Below are 25113 nucleotides of genomic sequence, written 5' to 3' on the forward strand. Positions count from 1 at the left end.
GCATCTTATCCGACTACGTCAGGTACTCGAGACAATCCGATCGGCTAACCTTGCGCTAAAGCCTCAGAAATGCCACTTCGGCTACCATGAGCTGAAATTAAGAAGGATGTAAGATTGGGCTTGTTGGTAGAAATTAAACTGTTGGAAGTTCAGCGCTCTGTTCTCTCTTCTTTCCCTTATGATGGCCTTGCGGTGTCAACCTACCTTGAAGCATGAGCTGAAGTTTCTCGGCCATGTCGTCAGCGTGGAAGACGTCCGTCCTGATCCCGACAAAACTGATGCTGTGGCCGCTTTTCCAACCCCTACCGATAAGAAAAGTGTCCGACGCTTCCTGGGTCTGTGTGCATACTATCGGCGCTTTATCAGTAATTTTTCAAAGATTGCTGAACCGCTTACTCGTCTCACAAGAAACGATATGCTGTTCATTTGGAGCGCTGACGAAGAAGCCGCTTTCACCGAGCTCCGACACCGCTTGGCTTCACCACCCGTTCATAGACACTTTGACGAACAGGCCGAGACTGAAATTCATACAGACGCCAGCAACATTGGCCTGGGTGCGGTACAACGGCAGGAGGGCGTTGAAAGAGTTATCGCGTTCGCAAGTCGCACTCTATCACGCCTGGAGTCCAACTACACAACTACGGAGAAAGAGTGCCTTGAGGCTCTTGCAAAATTTCGCCCTTACCTTTACGGCCACCCATTCAAAGTCGTGACAGATCACCACTCGTTGTGCTGGCTGGCAAACTTGAGGGATCCTTCTGGACGACTGGCACAGTGGAGCCTACGCCTGCAGGAATACGATGTGACCATCGCATACAAGTCCGGGCGCACACACGTTGTCACGCGCGCCTGTCGAATCTCTTGATAAAGACATTGAAGACGACCGCGCTTTCTATGTGGCTGTAAGCGTGACAGATTTGTACCAGCTGCCACGCGCAGATGAGGAATTACGACCTATTATCGAACATCTGGAAGGCCGCAACGCCACTCTGCCCCGACAAATAGGTCGCGGACTCTCGTCCTTTTGTTTACGACAGGGCGTACTGTATAAGAAGAACTCTGCTGCCAGCAACAAAACCTACTGTTTGGACGTGCCAGCAGAGCTTCGTGACGAAATTCTGTTCGCCTGCCACGACGAACCTCCGTCTGGCCACCTAGGCTACACCAGAACCCTTGGTAGAGTGCGCAAATCGTACTATTGGCAGAAACTCGCCACTTGCGTTAAGCGGTATGTCAAAGCCTGTCGTGAGTGCCAGCGACGGAAGTCACCAGCCATGAAGCCTGCGGGATTACTGAAACCCATTGGCGTACCTCAAAGATCATTTGACCAAGTCGGCATGGATCTGTTGGGCCCGTTTCTTCGGTCATCTTCGGGAAACAAGTGGATAATCATCGCCACAGATTATTTAACGCACTATGCTGAAGCAAAGGCTCTGCCTCGAGGCACTGCTTCCGAGGTTACGCAATTTTTTGAAAACAATATTGTACTGCGTCATGATGCCCCATCGTGTGTCACTACCGACCGAGGAACAGCATTTACGGCACGACTCATCGAAGACGTTTTCCTATTAAGTTACACGACGCATCGAAAGACGACTGCCTATCGCCCGCAGACAGACGGCCTGACCGAAAGGCTCAACAAAACTATGACCATGGTTACTAAGGTGTTATTGCGCAACAAAAGGACAAGGACGGCAGAGAAAAATACACACACCAAGCGCTTGGTGTGTGTACTTTTCTCTGCCGTCCTTGTCCTTTTGTTGCGCAATAACACCTTAGTAATGGACTACCAACTTGCCCGCAATGCTGCCCTCATGACCATGGTCCCTCAAAGCTATTAAGGGAATATGCTATGACTGACATGCTCTGTATGTACGTAGCCGTACATCACAAAACGTGGGATGAAGTACTTCCGTACGTAGTGTTTGCGTACAACACCACGACGCAAGAGACCACACGCTTCACGCCGTTCTACCTTGTTTACGGTCGTGAAGTCCAGACCATGCTTGAAGCAATGCTTCCATGCGACAGCTTTGATGATCTTGACCAAGACGCCGAGCTCTTCGTGCAGCGCGCCGAGGAAGCACGCCAACTGGCTCGCACGAACATCAAGAAACAGCAGTGCATCGACACACGCCACTGCAACCTCTGCCATCGACAAGTTGAGTACCAACCAGGAGATCGGGTTCTGGTCTGGACTCCTGTCCGCTGAAAAGGCCTATCCGAGAAACTTCTCAGCCGGTACTTCGGACCTTGTAAAGTGCTGCGGCGAGTGAGTGACGTCAACTACGAGGTCCTTCCTGACGGCAGCCAACCAACACGACGTCGAAAGACACTACCCGAGATTGTGCTCATTGTGCGGCTGAAACCATACCATACCATACCATACTTGCGTTTGATCAGCTGGCGGTCAGAGACTCGAACTCAACGCTTAACGTCGCCTGTTCTTCTAGAACGAGACATTAGAATGGTGGCATTCTACGAGGTCCCTGGTACACTTGGAGTCGAGAGGCATTGCGTATAAAAGGCACGAGCTTTCCAAGTATACCTCCTCCATCTTTGATTAAATCAACTGTTATTCCATCTTATGCTGCTTTTCCCCGGGACATGGAAGAACAAGAAGAGCCGAGCGGAGTAGACGTGCTTCGCATGGGCTCTGTCGACTTTCCTTATTCTTGTAAGAAATTCACATCGGAGGACCGAAGTGTTTGTCGGAAGGCCTTCGTGAAGTCATCCGGAACCGCCATGAGAAGTTTGGAGACCGTGAGTGCATATTATTTTGCCCTTTTGGACTTTGAAGTTCTCAGGGGCGGCGCTGCCGTGTTAAGCCTGACGCCGCCGTACGTGGCAGCGCGGAGGTAGGCGAGGCGTTCCGCCGCCTTTGCCGCCGCACGCTCGCTTGCTACGGTTTCTCGACGCTCACTATGGCGCACATCGCTGGATCCCAGCCGGCCGCTTCTACTTCTATTTCTACCGGAGGGAGTGGAGGTGGTGCTGTTATTACAGCCCCACCCGCCCCCGGTGCTATTGTCCAAGCTACCGCCGGGCCTTCGTCGCAAGAAACCACAGGCATGGACTTCCAAGACATCTCGGAAGATCGCCATGACGACTCTGCCATTATGGACGAGGGCCTTTCGCAAGGGACACCATCGGAATGTCCTTACTCCAATTGGTCTTTACACCTCAAGCGAAGAACGAAGAAGAAGCTCGCCAGAGGCGAGCAAGTACGCGTGGCAGGCAGAGTGATCTCTCCGGTATCACCCTCCTCAACCACCGCGTTATCTTCAACATCCTACGCAGCTGCAAGCGCTGGGGCATCAAAGAAGCCTTCTTTTAAGAAAAGGTGACGACTGCCCCCCCCCCCCCCCCCCTGCTACGTAGCGACTTCAAAATCATCATCCGACCCAAGAAAGGCCTTCAGGTGAAGAGCTTCACGAACCACCAAATCTCGAAAGCCGTCTCGGCCGCCTGCGGAGGAAAAGTTGACGATTCGCATTTCCTCGTGCGCTTGAGACCCGGTTCCAACATAATCATTGTTAGTACCCCAGATCAGGAGGTCGCGGATATTGCGCGCAAGATCACGCGGATTGTGTTGGGCGGCAACCTTTACGAAGTTAACTCTTACGTTGCGGCACCGGACGGAGTGGCCCGGGGTATCATTCATGGAATCGACCCGGATACCCCGCCCGAGGAGCTTATGACCCATCTAAGGGTGAGGACCCAAGGCGTGGAAATCGTGCAAGCACGCATGCTAGGAAAGACCAAGACGGCCGTGATCACGTTCAGTTCTCACGTAGTTCCACGATACGTCTACTACTACGGAGGGGAGACCGAGTGCCACCCCTACAAGCCCACAAAACAAATCTGCTACGTGTGCCAGCGCATGGGACACCGATCGGACGTTTGTCCTACGCCGAACATCAAGATATGTCTCGCTTGCGGGACGCACGACCCCACGGACGACCACGAGTGCTCGCTCAAGTGCGCCGTCTGCGGCGAAGCCCACGCCACGGGGTCTTGCGAGTGCAAGCAAAGGCTCAAAAACAACAGCACTACCACCAAAAAGCATCCTCCGCCCGGAAGGCGGACGGAAGACGACGACACTGATGGAGGAAGGCCAAGGCGTAGTAGTAGGCGTAACCACCTGCGGTGGTTTAGCTCGGAGTCCTCGGCGAGCCGTTCGAGGTCCCGGGCCCAGTCTAGGTCAAGGTCCCGGTCCAGGTCCCGATCACAGTCACAGTCCAGGTTCAGGTCGCGATTCCGCTCGGAGTGGCCAAAGCCAGGAGAGAAGCAAGGGCAACGGCCGCCTTCTACCTCGTCATGCACGTCTAAGCAGAAAAACCATTCGGGCAATAAGGAACAAGCCAACAACAAGGTGAGCCGGAATCAGTCTAGTACCTCCTCTGCTCAAAATACTAGTGACAATAGTAAATGCTCCCCAGAATGTACGCGCATCAGGGAAGAAAATAAAAAAAACTCAAAGCTCAGGGTAACGACCTAAATCAACGCATGCAACGCTTAGAAGCGATGCTAAGCAAAACAAACAACAACACACAGGCAGGGCCGCAAAGCGGAACGATAGGCTACCAGCCCGCCATCTCCAGTCCTCCGCACACAAGAACCACCACGTCCTCCTCGCTCCCCGGTGCTGTCTCGGCAGCAGCAGGCCAGTCAAGTGTAGTCACCCTCGAAAGCATTTATGCTACCATGCAACAGATGCTTTACCAGATGGGCGAATTAAACTACAAGGTCAAGGAGAGCACACTAAGCAGTGAAGACTTTGAAAGAAGAATACGCAAGGTTGAGTTTGGCTTGCGCAAGCGGGTTGACGACGAAAACAACAACACACGCATCAAGGCGTACAGGTGCATAAACAATACGGGTGACGTCAGCGACGCCGACAACTTTGACGGCGGCGGCATGAACGTCAGCAATGGCTAACACCACGCGCAGCGCCCACGAACACCTCGAGATCTGGCAGTGGAATTGTCGCTCTTTCAACAAGAAGGCAAGTTAGCTCCAGCTCTTCATCCAAAATCACCCATACCCCCCCCCCCCCCCCCCGACGTCATCTGCCTTCAAGAGGTCGGGAACCAGCCCATCAAGCTACGGGGTTACTACGTAATTAAACACGTGGGATCACCAAAGGTTGCGGTTTTAGTTCACAAAACGTTGACGGCCGTGGGACAACATTATCAACATCATGATTTTAATCACGTGCTAGTAGAAGTCCTCCCGCAGAAGAGGGGTAGACGTAGCACTTTCATTTTGAATTTGTACAGTCCGCCGAGGGCTCAAAAGGACGACTTCCGCAACATCATTCACGACGGCGCGAGAGCCGCTGGCTGCAACCAGCTGGTAGTGGTGGGAGATATGAACGCTAGACACACGGCTTGGGGCTACGAACAAGACACGCAGAAGGGGAGGTCGCTCATCGATGCGGTTGACCAAACGGGCCTCGAATTGATAACCAACCTCCTCCAACCAACCCGAGTAGGCAACAGTGTTAGTCGGGACACGTTTCCGGACCTGTCATTTGTCAAAAACGTAAGGGAATACTCATGGACGCACCTGGGCGAAACACTGGGCAGCGATCACTACATCATCAGCATCTCGGTGTCCACCCCGAAACTCAAGAGAACAATTGGAGAAATTAGGCTCACGGACTGGGAGGCGTACAGGCAGTACTCCCCACCCGAAAGCGGTATAACGGACTTAGCGGAATGGATGCAGCACCTCCGAGACGCCCACATCCAAACCACCAAAACCATCCAGCGCACGGTCGAGACGCCCGAAGTCGACCGCCGGCTCTTACACCTGTGGGAAGCCCGTGAGGGCCTCCTCAAACGGTGGAAGCGACAGCGGTTAAACCGGAAACTCCGTCTACGAATCACGCATATAACAGAAGAAGCCAGGGATTACGCGACCGAGCTGACACAGAAAAATTGGGTCCAGTTTTGCACCTCGCTCAAGGGTACCCTGAGCACGGCGAAGACGTGGGCCATCCTGCGTTGCCTGATCGAGCCCGACAAGGCCAAATCGACAACCAGTCGGACGCTTCAAGAAATCGCTCACAAATTCCCCGGGAATGACCAGGATCTGATTGACACCCTAAAAAGCCGATACCTGGGTATCGACCCCATACGACCCTGCCTCCTAAAATACGAAGGAGAACCAAGACCAGAACTGGACGCTCCGATCACGGAGGAAGAGGTGTATGCCGCGGCACGAGCCTCACAGCGCAACACTGCTCCCGGGGCCGATAAAATCACCAGTGCCATGATTAGAAACCTGAGCCCGAAGCACATCCTGGACTTGACCGAATACCTAAACGAGGAACTCTGGAGCAAGGGCCACGTACCGAACGAGTGGAAACACGCGGAAGTCGTGACCATTCCCAAACGAGGCAAGAAGCCCGGCATCGACGCCCTACGTCCCATCTCGCTGACTTCGTGCCTCGGCAAGCTGTACGAGAGGGTCATCGGAGCCCGCCTCCAACACTACATAGAGGACGGTGACCTCTTTCCGCACACCATGCTTGACTTCAGGCCGGGACTATCTGCGCAAGATGCTTTCCTAATCCTGAGGGAAGAAGTTCTCAAGGGCATCCCGAAGGGAGGAGAACACCTCCTGCTCGCACTCGACCTGAAAGGGGCCTTCGATAACATCTCTCACGAGGCCATTCTCAAGGAACTGAACAACATCAGCTGCAGAGAGCGCATCTTTAATTACGTCAAATCGTCCCTGACGGGCCGGACGGCAACCATCGGAATAGGCCAGACTCGATCGGATACGATCGACGTGCCGAACAAAGGAACGCCGCAAGGGGCGATAGTCTCCCCGATTCTCTTCAACATCGCGATGCTAGCGCTGACCAAAGAGCTGCGGAAGATCCCGGACCTAGGTTATGCCCTATACGCAGACGACATCACGCTCTGGGCCACCAAGGGCTCCCTCGCGCAAAAGGAGGCGACCCTTCAGGAGGCCGCGACGGCCGTGGAGAGATTTGCGGCAGCGAGCGGGATGCGTTGTGCGCCCGAGATGTCCGAGGTGATCCGGGTGCATGGAGGAGGAATCTACAAGTCACCCGGCCCTATCGAACTCTATCTAGAGGACCACAAGATCACGGAAAGCAAAAAGACTAGGATACTGGGTTTTTGGATCCAGAGCAACTTGAAAGCCACCCACACCATCCAAACCCTAAGGTCCACCACCAACCAGATCTCGCGGATTATCAAACGAATAACAAGAAGCCGCAAGGGCATGCGAGAAGAGAACACGCTCCACCTCGTCCAGGCTCTGGTGATCAGCAGAGTAACGTTTAGCATGCCGTATCACTACGACTCGCTAAACAAACGCGACCAAGAACAAGTCGATGCCATCATCAGAGGCGCGTACAAAATGGCCCTGGGTCTCCCTGTTACCACCTCAAACGAGAAGTTAGCGGCTCTCGGGATCCACAGCACCTTCGCTGAGCTGTCGGACGCGGTTATGGCTTCGCAAAAAGCCAGACTACAGAACACGGCGGCGGGAAGAGCCATCCGCCACCGGACCGGCACGGCAACGGAGCTTCGTGCCCGCGATGGGCAACGATCACTCCCGCCCGAGGTCAGAAACAAGATCACGGCGAACCCCATACCAAAGCACATGAGTCATGAACTCCACGAAGGACGACGCAAGGCGCGGGTCGACAGACAGCGCCGACAATTCAAGGATGCCCCGAACATAACGTACGTGGACGTGGCGGCGTACCCTGCAGGGGGCCTCTTCGCGGTAGCTGCCGTGAACGGGAGAGACAACTCCTTAACCCTCGCGGCCTCCGTCAGGGCAGAGACCCCAGCTGCGGCTGAGACCATAGCCGCGGCGCTAGAATTAAAGCAACATGACAGGGTGGGCAGGGAAGTTCATGTCGTTACCGACACGCAACAGGCTTACCGCAACTTTACCAACGGACGAACACCGGTGCTGGCGGCTAAGATTCTAGGCCCGAGGCTGCAAGAATCCCATCAAATCACGTGGACGCCGGGTCACGTGGGACTGGAGGGGAACGAAAGGGCGAACGCCTTAGCTCGAGCGCTAATTAACCGAGCGGGGCAAAACCAATCGTCTGATCAATCCCCACCCTTTACCTTTGTGCCCCTGCCATCAAATTACTGCGACCGACTCGAGATCCAGCGACTCAACCGCAGGATTTATCCTCCCCCTCACAAAAAGCTCAGCACTGAAGACGCAATAGCCCTCAGACTTATCCAAACAAACACATTCCCAAACCTACGCAGATACAGCAAAATATACCCACAAACATATCGCGGCATCTGCCCCTGGTGCGGCGACACACGCCCTACGCTCTTTCACATCTCGTGGGGGTGCGGGGGCAAACCAGAACATTTAAAGACGCCTAACACGTCATTTGAGCGGTGGGAGGTACAGCTGACCGGCGATACCCTGGCGGGACAAGAAGCTTTCGTCCAGCAAGTACGTCGAGCAGCCATGGCCAGTGGAGTCCTGGAATGAGGACACCACCCACTCGTCCTCAAGATCAACTCGGTGGTCTAAATAAATGTTTTTCCCTCTCTCTCTCTCTCTCCCCGGGACATGTCTTAAAAGGCCATTCTAACTTCATCGCTAGTTAAATAAGGAGCATGTGTATCACTACTTCGAATGAAGGTATCCCTGCACTATGTTGTAAGAGAAAGGTCCACTTCCTATTACGGCTTAGAAGAACTTTTTGTGGGCCTAGTTGGTGCATACTTGATAAACTTTTGTAGCGTTAGCTACACTGGCCTAGCCAAGCCCGTTTCGCGCGGCACATCAAGAGCCGTGCTGCGCATGCGCAAGGATCAGTGATGTCACACGGCTTGCGCACCGGAGCCAGCGGAGCCGGCACCTCTCGCACACACTCCGCCGCCGCCGGTCTGCGCATTCCAGAGGAGTGACGTCGTAGCCGTGGTAGACGCACTGGCGCCGGCGCACGCTCGCTGTGCAGTCGCCGTCTGACACTGCGCTGGAGCCGCTGCGCTTCTGACTGGCGTTTGCCAGTGTGGTATAGCCATGGAGAAGGAGAGCGCAAATGCTGCTCAACAGCGCAGAAGTACGGCGAAGCTTGACTCATCGGATCCCGAAGTAGTTGCCTGGCAATTAGCGGTTGAGCGTAGGAGGATTGAACAGAAGAAGGCTATATACATGTGCCACATAATACGTATACCGCGTGTGTGTCATTGGAGCAGCAGTAAGCATGACAATCAAGCTAATCCTTGACAATCTAGACAACCAGGAAAGCTAAGAATAATCAGCTGAACCTTTGCTAACGCTACGTATATCCTGGCATAGCCGAGCTAAGCCACTGCAACTTTTTTTAGAGCGCAAACAAGAGACACGGCACAAAAGAGAGGTCAAACACAGGACAGGCGCTACTTTCAACTGTTTATTTCACAAGTCGTCATGAAATATATATGAAAAAGGCACATGCGCAGAAACATACATGAAAATGAAAAAAAAAAACACCATAAGGAAAAAATAAACAGATGATAAAGAAAATGTATAAGAAATGGCTGACTAATATACATGCGCGTCGAGGTATCTAAACTCTTTTGCGTAGAGACTTAAAGAAGGTTCACTAATGCAACCTTCCCCCCGCTTTTTTATGTGATAAGCTTCCAGTAACAAGCAGGCCTGCTCATTGTGGCTCCTACCAAGAATCCTCGCGTAAAAAATGATGCTTCACATCCACAAGATTTCACGTGATCCGCCAAATGCCTTCGCTCGTTCTTTTTAATATTCAAGGCGTGCTCTCTAAATCGGTCATTAACACACCTTCCTGTTTGGCCGATATAGCTTTTGCCACAGAGCAAAGGAATTTCATAGACAACTCCGCAGGTGCAGCTGAGGTAGGGCGAAAGGTGGTTCTTACGGCAACCTCGCCTTGTTTCGCCTGCTGTGGCTATGCGAGGGCAAAGACGGTCGAGTTTGTTGGGGGCAGAAAAAACCACTCCAACTTCGTGCCTATTGGCCACCTTCTTGAGGTTATGCGAAACTTTGTGGATGTACGGAACAACCTCAAGCGCACGTTTCTTCCCGCCGAAATCTTTGTACTTTTTTCCTTTCTTAAACTTCTGCAACAGACCCTCAGCAACCGCAGAGATGACTGTTGGAGGGAAACCTGCCACCAGCAGGTTTTTCACCTGCGCCTGGAAGCTGTCTTGCATCGTGCGGTGGCACGATGCAAGACAGCTTCGTGCCGTTATTTCACCAGACGTCTCGCACCCGGTGTCCTGTGACCTGAACTGGACCTGCTGTCGCAAACTCGTGGCGTACGTCCGATGATTGTCGAATATGCTTTGTCTTTGGCTACGCTGGTCAAAGCGCCCGACATTGTCGACGGGCTCAATCGTCTGGTGCCGCATCCTCTGTAACGTCCCGTGATACAGGCGTGCCAAGGCCATTTCGCAACTCTTAGACTCATCTTTGGCCCCGTCAGCTGTTCGACTAATGCCCGTTACTCGTCGCTCACCTTCTCCGCGTCGCCGTTCACTATCGCCGATACGACCATTGACATTGGAACTGTCGCTTCCGAGCATCGCAAGGACCACTGGATTGCCTGCCTTATGGACTTTCTGTCCGATTCGTCAACACAACCGACAACTCGCATGCTGCGTCGTTAAGCTCACCATTTCGCCATTCGCGACGGCCTGCTTCACCCACGGAATCATTACTCAGACGGTCTAACGCGACAGCGTTAAGGGCCCCGTGTCGTAGAAAATCCGGCAACGGTGTCGGTGTAAGCGCCGGCGTCCGTGGCGTGGAAAACCATCCCGAACCACCCCGCGCACGCCCTCCGCGTGGCGCAAGGTGTTAGTGAACAAAAATGAAATTTCTCGCAGTAAAATCCGTAAGAAAAATGGTACGACTTAAGTACGACTTAAGCACAACCTACAGACACGGTGGCGTCGGATTGTAATTTTAATGTACGAGAAAACATAATTATGTTACGAGGAAACTCAAACACAAACCCCTTTTCCAGCATTTCTATCATACCAACAGCGGCGCGCTCGGGTAGGTTACTTGCGAAAATGCTATCCAGATGGCGCTCGTACCCTCGGCAGGTAAAATTGGGACTTAGACTGCCTAATGGGTTTTGGAGACGCGCGCGCGTCGGGGCAATAGCAAAAAATAATTGAAATAATAAAAAAAGGTCCTAGGGCCTTCACATTTTAATAAAAGACGACTTATATTGCCCCTGGAAAAACGTCTTTCCAGCAATGAATTTCTGCTTAAAAGTGAAGCCGACTTTAAGGGGATGGGTGTAAGCTTGGTCTTCGTAAGCTGGCTTTCCCACGTTCTGTGTTGCGTTGAAGCCTGCTCATAAAGAAAAATGCGACGTGAATGGGGCCCGATAACACTATCGCGTTCCACTCTTAAAGGCGAAGCTTAAGCGTCCTCCAATTTTTTTGTCGGAAGTAGTAGAGGCAATCCTAGATCAGTGCCGCGTTGTTCAGCGGACAACTACCGCCTATCCACCTCAAATCAACAGGCTCACTGAAAGCCTCAACCGTATACGCTTGGCGACATGCTTTTGCTTTTAAAGCGAAAACTTTACTAAGGACGTCGAGCCGAGTTTCGCCGTCGCCAGCTGTATGACCGCCACCCCGACTCAGTTTAATTCGAAAAAGGTCACTTGGTGTAGCTGTGGACGCCTCAGCGCAGACGCGGGTTATGCCAAAAGTTCTTGGCTCAGCGGTCCCTTCATCATTGACCGCCTTAATAATTTAACGTATGTGGTCGCCCGTGTAAGGTCACCAGGACGCCGCTCTAGCGCTACTCAACTTGGGCATGTTACGCGCCTCAAGCGATATCATGGTGGGCTTCGTCTACGAAAAGGAGAATGTAACGCCTTGGTTGAGGCGAAAGGAAGAAGAGGACGACGGATCTTTTGGGTGTGAAGCGCAGAACGAAACCGGTGCTGGACTGTTTTTCCTCGACTTTCATGCATCATCTGTAAAGAAACACGCCTCATCCGTAACAATGTGTCTCGCGGAGGATCACCGCGAGTGACGCCACGGCGACTGCGTAAAACGCTTGTGCGCGCAAGGCTCAAGAGCGCACTCAGTGCCAAACATATCTGATTGATTCATTGATTCATGGAGCTTAATATCCCAAAGCAACTCTGGAGCCGTAGTGGAAAGCTCTACGGGCTTCTTTAACGCGCACCTAAGTACACGAGCCTTCATGAAAAACGCGGCCGCTGCTGCCCGGTAAACGAACCCGGGATCTCATGCCCAGCAGTAAACCACGGAGCTACCGCGGCAGGTTCACTGCCAAAGCAGGCAGAAGACCATTGCCGACCATTGCTAAAACAAATCCGAAAGAATAATAAGCGGCGCACTCGAGTGCATAACTGGAACATGTGTAAAATTTTAATAATATCAGCTTACGACAGCCTCAACGAGCTCAGGGGAAGACAGGTTCAGAATGTATGAAAAGAATTAGGTAGGACATGTGCAAGAAGGAGCATCTCGTTAACAAAAAGTCAGTCAGGCTTACTGGTTGCACTCAACACCAGTGCGGCTGGGCAGTAAGATTCACCAAGGACCAAAAGTACTCATATCCGCGTGTAGTCTCGTGGGTACAAAAACAAATTAAATTCATTTTCTGTGACTATGGGCTTATGCATAAAAACTCACGCTGACGATCTCGAGATGTGGGAATATCCGTGTCTTGTCAGACTTATCGGAATCGAGGCTTGGAGTGACGCCGAGGTTTGGCGGAACATTACGTCACGTGTCACGCCAGTTGCTCACGTCCACCGCAATGAGGAACGCACACTGGACATTTTGAGTGGGACATAGTAAACAAGACACGTCCCTCAGAAGCTGTCCTGAGAACACTTGGAAAAACTAATGGTACATTCCCCCACTCGCTTTCTAGTGCTTTTGAACGCTCTCGCCGCGCGGTTTACGTTCAGCTGGTCAAAATCGAGTGCTCGGAACACATTCTCCTGATTCATTCAGACCGCCACGATCCAGCTGAGAGGGCTTGGAGGCGGTTCCCACTTCTACCAGGGAGCGCTACCGAGATCCGACAGAAACTCGATCACGTGGCCACTTCGTTTGCTCTGGGACGCTATGTAATTCCCCAGCTAGGACGTTCGGCCAGGGCAAGCCTTTCTCTCGCTGGTAGGAACTAGAGATGGGTCGCTCAGGAGGGAGCCGGATCTTGTGAGCGGCTCTTTTTAAAGAGCGAGCGAGCCGTGGTTCAGTAAAAGCGAGCGGCGGTTCTTTTGGAGAAAGGGAGCCGGTTCTGTCGCGTTCACTGAGCCGCGCCGATGCGTTCCGTCAGAAGCGGGTCTTCTGCTGGGTTAGGGTGCCTCGATGCCAGCGCGGCGGCGCTGGGCATCGAGGCACCTTACTTCTGGGTTTACTTCTGGGTGCGACTTCCACGCCATCTATTAGCGGTAGGAGAAAGCAACTGCCCTCCCGCCCTTCCTCGCAAGAGTCGCCTTCACCCCCTCGCCTTCGGCTGAAAAACGAAAGAACCGCTGCTCACTTACTGAACCACGGCTCCCTCGCTCTTCAAAAGAGCGGTTCAAAAGATCCGGCTCGCTCGTGAGCGCGGCTCGCTCCTGGGCGCTCAGGGGCGAGCCGGATCTTTTGAGCTGCTCTTTTTTGAAGGGCGAGGGAGTCATGGTTCAGTAAGTGAGCGGCGCTTCCTTCGGAGTGAGGACGCCGGTTCTCGTTGAATGAACTGTGCCGAACCGTTCCGTCAGAGCCGGGTCTTCTGCTTGGTTTCAAGGTTTCGATTTCTGACCGACGAATGGTGGCTGGTGTGGGCAGACTCGCGCTCGCAGTGTGTGGTGTGCGCAGCAGTCCCTTTGGTTTTTTGTGCGTCCGATCATGTGGCACCCGATGCCACCGAGGGGAGAAGTAAAGAAGCCTTAATTGGCAAAGGATGGTACCGTTCGTTGCCTGCTGCTGTTAGAACGATGTCTCACGACTCTCACCGATCGCAGATCGTGCACCGCTAGTCCAATAACACGTCGAAGATGGTCTTCCGTGTCTTTAAAGACAACAGGTGAACGTACAGTTTACGTCCTGGTCTTCATTTGTGCTAATTAGTGTAGTCATGAAATGTCGCCCATGACATCCACTTCAGTGCGTTTTCTGAGCGTGTATCACTAGCACGTCACTAAAACGAGGCCAATGATCTCTTGTGTTGTAATAGAACTTCATTTGTTTATTTTTTCCTTTTATATTGTACTGGCGCATGATGGCATGATTGCCAGTATCGCGCGTGCGCTCAAGAGAAAAAGAAAACGAAAGGTACGTGCGGCAGTTTTGTGCGTTTTTCGTAGGATTTTTGTATTGTACTTCAAGAAATGATTTCTACATTCATTTTGCATGGCGTTACAGCTCACTCATATTATAGTGAACGTACGTATGTGAATAAATGAATAAAGTTGAAAGATAATGTACAATCATTTTGTGTGTTTTGTGTTGACGAAAGTTGATTTTAAATTACCACAAAAACAGACAAGCTTCCGTAATGACGATAAAGTTAGATATATTTTTCTGAAAAAAGTACGTCGCATTCTGCCTGTTCAGTATCATAAGCATTTTATCCCCAATATAAGAAAAGAACGTTTTATTACAACTAAAAATTCACGCTTTTAATATATGATTATCTTCTCTAAACATAGCGAAAATACCTATAACACGGTTATTAAATTATGCATATATTGTTTTTTTAAAGCCAGATAACTATAGAATATGCATAACACAGGTTACACGTTTGATTGAACCGGTGAGCTGTTCAAATGAACCGGTTCATTTCAGTGAGCTGAGCCGTTCCGAGCCGATCACTGAAGTGAGCCGTTTTGCCCATCTCTAGTAGGAACCAGTCGAATGTACCATTAATTTTCCCGTGATCAATGAAAATGGTGCGCATAAACTTGTGCAGACAGATGAGCATCTGATGCGTCATGAGAGTAAAGTGTTGCGACAGCACCTGGCCCGCTGTAAGTTCTCGGAGGACAGATTCCTGCGTGGTCTTGAGCAGCAGAAGGCGGCGCTCAGGAAGAACAACTGCAGCACCACGCATGCGCTCACCGGCACCGTGGTCGCGTAGGAGGCGCCCTCGGACAGGTCCAGCCAGCAGCTGCGTGCGACCACCGTCGAGTTAATGGGTGCAGCGAATCCTAGCTCGACTGAAGAAACAGACGGCTTTCTTTTAAAGATAAACAAATTATTCAAAGTCACCTGAGGTCTATAGCACAAATCTATTCATTAAGCTGGATTACTCGAATAGGCGGACATTACTTACACAAGAAATCGAATACCTTATCATTTAAAAGGTGGTGCGCTTAAGACATGGACTAACACCAAACCCCACAAACACGAGGGTGTATGTTATTTAGTGTTAGTCCGTGTCCTCACAAGTGAGCTGCCTTTGAAGTGATAATGGCCTACGTACCAACTAATTAGCCCACCAATATCTCCTGAGCAAAAATACAGTATTGACTGAATAACAATATATCGCTAAGCAACATTCTTCACTAATTACTTTACCACAGAAATTGCAAGTTACGAAGTGAAGACAGTCATACCACAAGGCACATCCACTTGGAGGCAATTCCGAAATCACCAGACGTTTGCGATAAGCGTTTTCAAATTTGTGGTAAATCTGCACTGTTACACTTAGTATTTTAATAAAATGCGTCTTTATGCATTGAACCTCAAAAATACCTGCAACAGCAATGCATTTCTTCGCCATGCTTTGGGAACCCATATATCTCAAAACGTATGTCATCCACATAATTCGTTCTACGTAGATAATACGAGTACTTGCAAACTCACCGGCTACAATTATAAAATTGCAATATGTGTCGTAAAGTTAATTAGCTCAAGTATTAGTCACAATTGTCGCATTTATCTGATTACGCATTAAACAGAACCCAGTGACCCCAGTTAACGTCACTGATAAGCGATACACACCTAGTGGCATATATTCTATGAACAAGGTTGGTGTAAAAAGGGTTAACAGCGGCACGAATGCGTCTGGGCATCAAAGACCCAGCGAGAATCACGTCCATTTGGAGAGGCGTCCTCATTCCAGAGTGCCTCGGGCCGCGCCCTCGCGACCATCCTCGAGGTCTAAGGATCTCTCCTAAAATTCGGTCATGTGATAGGAGTTCGGAGGTTTCAGTGGTGCCGGTCTAAGGGCACCACTATACGCCTAAAGGCCGTTTCACATGGCGCGATTTTCACACAGCGAATTCCGTCGCTCAGCGACCGCCGCGACGTCGCGGGCTCTCCGCGACGGGATTCCAACATGTTGGAATTTCTGTCGCTGAGTCGCAGCGATCGGCGCGATGTGGGCGGAGCAACGTGACGTAGCAGCAAGCGCCGTCGAAATAGGCGCTTTCCTGTTTTACCGCGTGTTGGAAGCTCAGCGGAGCAATATCGCGCACCAGTTTCAATGTTTTAACAGAGCGTACCCACCAGCGCCTGTGGCTCAGGAGCTTCATCAACAATTTTTTTTCTTCAGCTCGCACAATTCATTTAAAAGGAGAAGCTGCATGCTATCCAGGTCGGGAGCTGACACCGCCTTCCACATACGGCACGTACCCTCACGATCGTCGCGTTGTCAACGTCTTCATTGCTACAAATTGTGCCAGGCACTTGCACACTTAACAGTAGCTTCTTCTTTTGGAGAGGCAAATACTCCTGCAGGAGAAGAGTTGTTGCGGTACGATGGAAGCCACAACACAACTAGAGTGTACAAAACAAAACCACCCACCACGCTGCACGCTTATGCGGTTTTTCAAGCATTTTCACTAGCCGCAACTGCGGACTAAGCGATCGCAGTCTCAACGCGTTTAAAGGCTGAAAAATTATGTACCATTCTATTAAAAAAAATAATATGAAATTGTAATATTTGACTAGTTTCCATGTTGTTTTTATTTAACGATGCAGGCATGGATACTTTGTGAGCAGGGAGAGAGAGAGAAAGAGAGAAACGAGAAGGGAAAGGTAGGGAGGTTAACCAAGGACGTGCCCGGTTGGCTACCCTACGCTTGGGGAGAGGGAAAGGGGAAGAATAGATAAGGAGCGAGAATACGAAAAAGAAAACACATAAAGAGTCAGTTATTCACACAGTCAGTCGCAGAGGAAGGTCCACTGTCACAAGCGCTCATATAGTCCAGTCTCCTTCAAGAACTGAAGAAGAGCTTTTGTGGCCTTTCGCATGCAGGAATGCGTAGGCCATGGTCCCAGAATCTTTTCCTCTGACAGCACTCTGCTATCTAACCTGCTGAGTTGAGTTTGAAGAATCCGTCGTTGAGCGTCAAAAGCTGGGCAATGACACAGAAGGTGCTCTAGCGTCTCATCGCAGCCGCACAAATTGCATGCCGCACTGTTAGTCATTCCTATTAGGAATGAATAGGAATTTGTAAATGCGACGCCCAACCACACGCGACACAGTAAAGTTGCTTCACCACGGGAGAGTCCAGGTGGCAGGCGAAGTCGCAATTTAGGGTCGAGAGAATGCAAGCGTGAGTTGCTGAAACCTGGTGAATTCCATTTTTGAAGTGTGATGTGGCGAGCAAGTGATTGAAGTTGCCGCGCAGCGTCCGTTCTTGAGAGTGGTATAGGCACTCGCTGATGTTTTTGATGAGCCGAGCGAGCAGCTTCATCGGCGCTGTCATTGCCAACAATTCCGCAGTGGCTCGGCAACCACTGAAATACGATGTCGTGTCCTTTCTCAATCGCATGGTGATGAGCTTGTCTTAATTCGTACACTAGCTGTTCGTGTAACCCGTGACGTAGGGCAAACTGCAGAGTTTGTAGGGCTGCTTTCGAATCGCAGAAAATGGCCCAGCGATTTGGTGGTTGCTGGAGCACGTAATGGATTGCACCTTGAAGAGCCGCAAGTTCTGCTGCTGTCGACGTGGTGTTGTGAGAGTACTTAAATTGCAAAGAGACGGCGTCCGATGGAACCACCACGTGAGCAGGGAGCAACCTTCGGCGTCGCTGCGACGAAAAAAGAAACCATGTTCTACTATGCCCAATTATACAGTGGTCCGCTTCGATGTTTCCGCGTACTTGAGGTTATATGTTTGTGGAACATAAAGTAAATTTCATTTTTCTATTGTACCTGTTTTCCCTGTTGTTTTTTGTTTGTTCTTAGAGCACAAAAATGTCATTTAGGAGAAAGCGCTGCCCAGTCCCGCTCAAAAGCTTCATTGCTTTGACGGGCTGACGAAATATTTTATTAGTATGTTCTAATAAAGGAAGAAAGAAAAAAGACCTGCAGAGCATACCCTCCCCCACACAAGTTCATACATTCCCACACACAACCAGAAATCACGTCATAGCCCTTACACAATTCTCTCGGCAATGCCGCTTCCTTAAGGCCGTTTCACATGGCGCGATTGAGGCGAAAAAAATCGTTCTGTCGCGCACGTCGCAGAGCGATTTTCGCTGGCAGCTTTCACATGCGTCTTTGAGCGCACGATTTTCGTCGCAGCGACGCCGAAGGTTGCTCCCTGCTCACTGCGACGAAAATCGTGCGCTCAAAGACGCATGTGAAAGCTGCCAGCGAAAATCGCTCTGCGACGTGCGCGACAGAACGATTTTTTTCGCCTCAATCGCGCCATGTGAAACGGCCTTAAGGAAGCGGCATTGCCGAGAGAATTGTGTAAGGGCTATGACGTGATTTCTGGTTGTGTGTGGGAATGTATGAACTTGTGTGGGGGAGGGTATGCTCTGCAGGTCTTTTTTCTTTCTTCCTTTATTAGAACATACTAATAAAATATTTCGTCAGCCCGTCAAAGCAATGAAGCTTTTGAGCGGGACTGGGCAGCGCTTTCTCCTAAATGACATTTTTGTGCTCTAAGAACAAACAAAAAACAACAGGGAAAACAGGTACAATAGAAAAATGAAATTTACTTTATGTTCCACAAACATATAACCTCAAGTACGCGGAAACATCGAAGCGGACCACTGTATAATTGGGCATAGTAGAACATGGTTTCTTTTTTCCCATTCTTCCCTTTCCCTTGTCCTCCATCACTCGAATAATTGCTAATTGTTGTTCCTGCACAAGTAGTAGCGTAAACAATGACATAATTAAGCAGGCAAAACGCTATATTCACAGCCCAACCCTCCATTCGGTCATATACGCAGTAGTTAAATGTTTTAGAAAACTAACAGTCACCAAAGATAAATACAATAAAAACAATACTCTAGTCTGTTTTATCATCATCGGCGTATATTTATGTCCACTGCAGGACGAAGGCCTCTCCAAGCGATCACCAATTACCCCTGTCTTACGCTAGCTGATTCCAACTTGCACCTGCAAATCACCTAGTTTTCTGCCGCCGTCGACGGCGTTTCCCTTCTCTTGTTATCCATTCTGTAACTCTAGTGGTCCACCGGTTATCCATCCTGCGCATTACATCGCTTGCCCAGCTCCATTTTTTTTCTCTTAATGTCAACTAGAACTAATGTGGCTATCCCCGTTTGCTCTCTGATCCACACCGCTCTCTTCCTGTCTCTTAACATTAGGCCTAACATTTTTCGGTCTGTCTGTAAAAGAGTACGTTTATCTAGGTCAATTACTCACAGGGGACCCTGGTCATGAGAAAAAAATTACAGAAGAATAAAATTGGGTTGGAATACATACGGGAGGCATTGCCAAATCCTGACTGGGAGCTTACCACTGTCGTTGAAAAGAAAAGTGTACAACCATTGCATTCTACCGGTAATAACATATGGAGCAGAAACTTGGAGGTTAACAAAGAAGCTCCAGAACAAGTTAAAGGGGTTGAGACACCAAATTTGTGGCTTGCGCGTTGTTTGTTTCAAACGTTTCTTATTGCTCCAGGAAGCATGATACACGCTGGAAGGTTCATATATTCTCGGTAAATAATTTAATATCGCATTATTTATGTGCACCATTTACGGTTTCGGTTTTTAGGCGCCGAGTTGGACAGTGACGTCACTGGCTAGGAAGCTTGGTCACGTGGGCCCACAAGGCTGTGACGCACGCACTGCTGCATCGGCTGCTCTCGCACACACATTTTGTACAAGCGCAGGCAAACAAACCCACGCCGACAGTTGCCATCTCTAGCTGCGGCAGCTCCGATTCCGACTGCGTCTGCGTCCGATGCAGCTTATACTGCACTCTAGACTAAAGGCTCTCGAGGCTTGCCCCGTGCTGTGGGTCACCGCTCATTGTACGTGACTCTAATGCGGTATGACATCACTAAAACGCGTCACGCTTCCAACACAGTGACGTCAATGTTAATTGCGCTAGCGATGGGTCTCGATCGCGAGAACGAGCATTTAGGCACTCTTTGGAAGCGAATTAAAATACATTTTAAACGTTTGCTGTGTCCAACACTTCATGTTGAGTGTCCTTTTATACAGAGGAAGCCTACAGCAGGCCTTTTATACCCTCAAAATTTGTTGTCTCAACCCCTTTAAGGACTGCACAGAGAGCGATTGGAAAAACATTGGAAAAACACCCGTCACATCGTTTGGTTTTGTTATTCCAAGTCGTTTGTCATAAGCATGCGGTGTACAAAATATTTTATTTTTCTGAACGAAGGTATCTTGGGAACTTCTGGTATATTATTAAATTACCACGGTGCATAAAATGCTCTGTTTTTTTACCATAGTTCCTGAGCGCTTTAGCCAGAACGAATGTCTGTCTTGCGTTCATGGACCAGGAATTAGGTGATGATGGTGATTTATTGCAGCTCCTTTGAAATGGGGCGGTGACAAATAGTCACCGAGTCAGCGCGATTTAATCACGTATGCTATGCATGTTTTTCATTCTAGCATTCTTGTGAACATCTTTTTTTTTTTCCTTCATAACTTCTCTATGTACCTTGTAACGATACCTATGCCTGTACCAGATCTCTTCCTTGCATTTTTTCACCAATACTCTAAACGTATCTTGCTTATCTCGACTGCTGCCCGGTTGACTCTTCCGTCCAAGCGTTTCTGGAAGGTGTACGTTAACCAGCCGACCACTGGTTAACGTACACCTGGCTGAATCCCTTCGCATTCTATTAAGATGCGCTGAGTGGTCTCCGGGATTTCGCTGCAGCATACGCATGCCTCATCCTGTTCCGAATATTTGCTCCGGTATGTTTTTGTCCTTAGGCTCGAGCGTCAAATAGGAAGGCACTGTCATTTTGTTATCGTACAGACCTTCCCCTCTAGTTTCTTTCCTCTCTATCTTGTAAATCTCAATGGTATTTTTTGTTTGCATTCCTTGCAATCCAATTCGCTCATTTTAACGCAATAGCGTTAAGGGCCCCTTGTCGCAGAAAATCCGGCGTCGGCGTCCGGCCTCGGCGTGCGAAGTCGGCGTCGGTAGCGGAGAAAATCATCCTCAACCACCCCAACCACCCGGAACGCGCAGACCCTCCACGTGGTGCAAGTTTTTGGTGAACAAAAATTTAATTTCTCACAGTGAAATCCTTCAGAAAAATGGTAAAGTACCACTTTACCATTCGGCGTCGGATTCGCCGTCGGATTGTTTACCATTCGGCGTCGGATTGTAATTTGAATGTACGAGAAAACATGATTCTGCTACGAGGAATCTCAAACACAAACCCCTTTTTCCGCATTTCCACCAGACCTACAGCCGCGCGCTCGGGTACTTGCGAAAATTATATCCAGATGACGCTCGCAACCTCGGCAGGGGAAATTGGGACTTCGCTTGCTAATGCGTTTTGAACACGCGCACGCGTCGGGGCGATAGCAAATAATTATTAAAATAATTTTAAAAAGGTGCTAGGACCTTCACATTTTAGTATAAGACCACTTATATCGCCCCTGGAAAAACATTTTCCCAGCAATGCATTTCTGTTTAAAAGTGAAGCCGACTTTAAGGGGATCGGTGCAAGCTTGGTCTTTGTAAGCTGGCTTTCCCACGTTTTGTGTTGCAGTGAATGAAGCCTACTTGCCGGATGCGAACGATGCGATGCGAACGGGTCCCGATAACGCTATCGCGTTCTACTATTAAAGGCGAAGCTTAAGCATCCTCCAATGTTTTCTGTCTGATGACTGCTGGTTGTCTATTTACACTTTCAAATACCCTGTACTTGGTTTTGCCAACTTTCTGGGCCTCTTCCGTCATTCTGTGTCCAAGCGTTTCAGGTACAGATGCTTGTTCACTTTAGCCGCCCAGGCATTTATTTTCATCCATGTTCCTGAGCCTTTCTTCAAAACTAATTTTGCTCTGCGCTTCAAAAGAGGCCCAACCCAACCCTGCACTGCTTCATTTGTGGTTTTACAGTGGGCCTAACGATCTTTGGTTAACTTCCAACCTAGAACAAGATATCCGATTTTAAGCATAGAATGCTATTTGCGAACGTTAGCGCTGGCACCATTACTCCTTTCCATATGATTTAATAGCATCCCCTTTGTAAAAGGGCTTGATTTAATCAGGCATGCTATACATGCTGTTCATATTACATGTACATAATCTTTGTATACATCTTCTTAATCTTTCTTTTTCTTTCAATATCAACCTTGTATCGCTTCCTAACCCTACTGAAGAAACCCCGTATTCCCCATGCCTCCTATATTCAATAACATCACATGACATAAAAACGGGGTTTAAATGGGATCCTATATGTTTCATATCGGTTATGGATATGGATATCGGTTATGGATCGGATATGGCAGTTGTTGGCATATGGATTTTTCAATAGGGATGCCTGTAACAGATCCGGTCGTATAAATCCGGTCGAACAGCACCTCCAGCAGCCGCCCCCCCTGCAAACATGCGCGATTTCTGTGGGAGAGTGTCGCTTTTCGCGGATAACTAATCATAGAAGCCATCTTTAAATATATTCCCGAGAAATAGGTTGTACGCGCTCTAGCCCTATATCTCATGCAAGCGGTAACATTATTTACGGCCAGAAACCCGTTCCGAATTGCGGGCGAAGTTTGAAGCGTGAGAAACGTTCAAATTTTGGAACCGCTTCTGGCCAGTCAAAAGCGATTTGCGAAAAAAACTATTGCATCTATTGCTTCTTCGACGATTGTAGCAGCAGGAAATTGCACAACACAGACACAGAAAGGAACGAACAGACGTAGACGTAGCTGCACTGTCAACTGATTGACAGTGCAATGAAATTCCCGCGCTTTTTATTTCGTTTCCAAATCTCGTTCTTTTTAAGGCCTGAAAACTCCCTGTTTCAAGGTCGCTGTGAGGTACAAAAAAAGTTAGCTCGCCTCGCGCTCTTGCCATGCTCGCGCGTTTGTTCCACAGCTGACTCCGACGCCGGTCAGGGGCGTAGGGGGAGGAAGGCTGATGTCCCGAAAATGTTTCTTGCTGTAATGCACCGCCGACTCAGCGGCGCCGGGAATCATTCTGCATTTTGTCTACAATGTCTTTTTCACGTTCAGAAAGAGATTTCGGCATTGCGAACTCGGGCGGGATTTCGTGACAACGTCCATACACCTGGAGTCATATAACGCAAGGAGCCCCATCCGAGCACAAAGTTGCAAGGGCTTTTCGATGGCGAGCGGGCGCGGAATCTACGGAGCGCATGGATTTCCATTCCGAAACTTTATGGGTATAAATCTCTCATTTTTTTGACGCGACAGGTGCACTGACATTTCCAAAGGCGTGCTTTAGATTTTCAATTCCGGAACTTTATGGGCTTAATATTCTTATAAACTTGGGCCAACAAGCGCGCACGTCTCCTCGTGTCTAAGCCGTTCCAGAAATGGAAGCACGCGCTCGAAATCTTCCACACACACGAAATTACTAAATATCACCGTGACTGTCAGCTGGCAGCTGATAGTTTTCTCCAAACGTTTTTAAAAAGCGGGCCCACTGGTTCAAAAGGGTACAAGCGTACCCCGGCCTGGCGTTCGGCTTCCTTCAGGGGTGATACGCTTGGGAAAGGAGCCTGCGCCCTGAATTCCCGTCGAAACCAACGTGAGCACGGAAAAAAAGTGGTGTCTGGGCCGCTCCCATGGCGGTCATTTCCCATGTGGCGCCCCAAGCACCTATTGAGGTGGGGGCACCTTCGGGTTGAGGTCAAACACCCCTTTCCAAGCGTTCAGGTCCCATAATGGCCGAGCACCAGGCCGGGAGCGCGCTTGTACCTATTTTACCGGTAGGTACCCGGCGGCAGCACTTGCCTCCCACAGCCGCGGCGGATGCTCGTCTACAAGGCCGTCTGTGGTTGGACAAGAGGCGCCCAGAGACAAGAGCTGAAATCTCTATTGGGCCCTCTTTCGAGATGTGGACCTCCACGACAGCCGAAGGCCAGGGGACATCTCTACCCATGAGAAAAACCGGTGGGATCGATCAGCTGGACCAGGGCAGGCAAAGTAGAATAAGAGAAAACAGAAGAGAGTTAACTTCTTCTTTCTGTGGTTTTACTTTTCCAGTCAGTCAGTCAGAAGAACTTTATTTAAAGGCCCTGCGAGTTTGTGGGACGGGCAAATGGTCCCGCCTAGGTTATGGCCAGGAGCTCTTGAGCCCTAGCGGCTTCCTCGGCCCGCTGGACAGCCCAAAGTTGATTGTCAAGGGCAGAGCTGAGCAACAAAGTCTCCCAGCGCAGGCGAAGGCGATCGCGAGTGGCTGCATCCCCATTATTGTTTGTTATGCCTCGACATTCCCATAGCATATGTTCCAGATTGGCCAGTTTTTGCATTTATCTGTCTTGCACATGTCTGGGTAAATGAGGTGTGAGATCATCAATACTTCCTTTTGGGCGAGTTGGTACATCTTGAAACTTTGGGTAACAGCGCAAACAGACGACCACAAGAAGAGAGACACGGACACACAGGCGCTGACTAACAACTGGTTTTATTGTGAAGGATAGCACACCTTATATATGCCAGAGTGAAGCAAGGGAAAGGGGAAACATAACAAGGGTAACATCGTGCCAACAACGCAAGCGCAAAACAGCCAACGAGGCGCAACAAGACGCAAACAATTATTTTTCTTTCTAATCTGAACCCCCGATAGCCGCATCCAGAAGATAAAATTCAGCGTCAAAGAGAGCAAGGGAAGGGGTGCTGAAGCACTTGCTACCGAACTTCCTGACGTGGTAGGCTTCCAAACTGATGCGCGCTGTCT

The 25113-nt window shown here is 49.9% G+C and overlaps 1 protein-coding gene across 1 annotated transcript in view; it reads right to left on the reverse strand.

The window, feature by feature from the left end:
• The window catches only part of LOC125941549 (uncharacterized), a 173837-nt gene that overhangs the window by 140682 nt on the left and 8042 nt on the right, over positions 1–25113 (reverse strand). The window contains exon 2 of the mRNA XM_049659052.1: positions 15001–15150. Within this exon, the coding sequence (XP_049515009.1) occupies positions 15001–15150 (150 nt within the window). The remainder of the gene's footprint in view (positions 1–15000; positions 15151–25113) is intronic.

Source organism: Dermacentor silvarum, chromosome 11 (genome assembly GCF_013339745.2).
Source record: "Dermacentor silvarum isolate Dsil-2018 chromosome 11, BIME_Dsil_1.4, whole genome shotgun sequence".
Lineage (NCBI taxonomy): Eukaryota > Metazoa > Arthropoda > Arachnida > Ixodida > Ixodidae > Dermacentor > Dermacentor silvarum.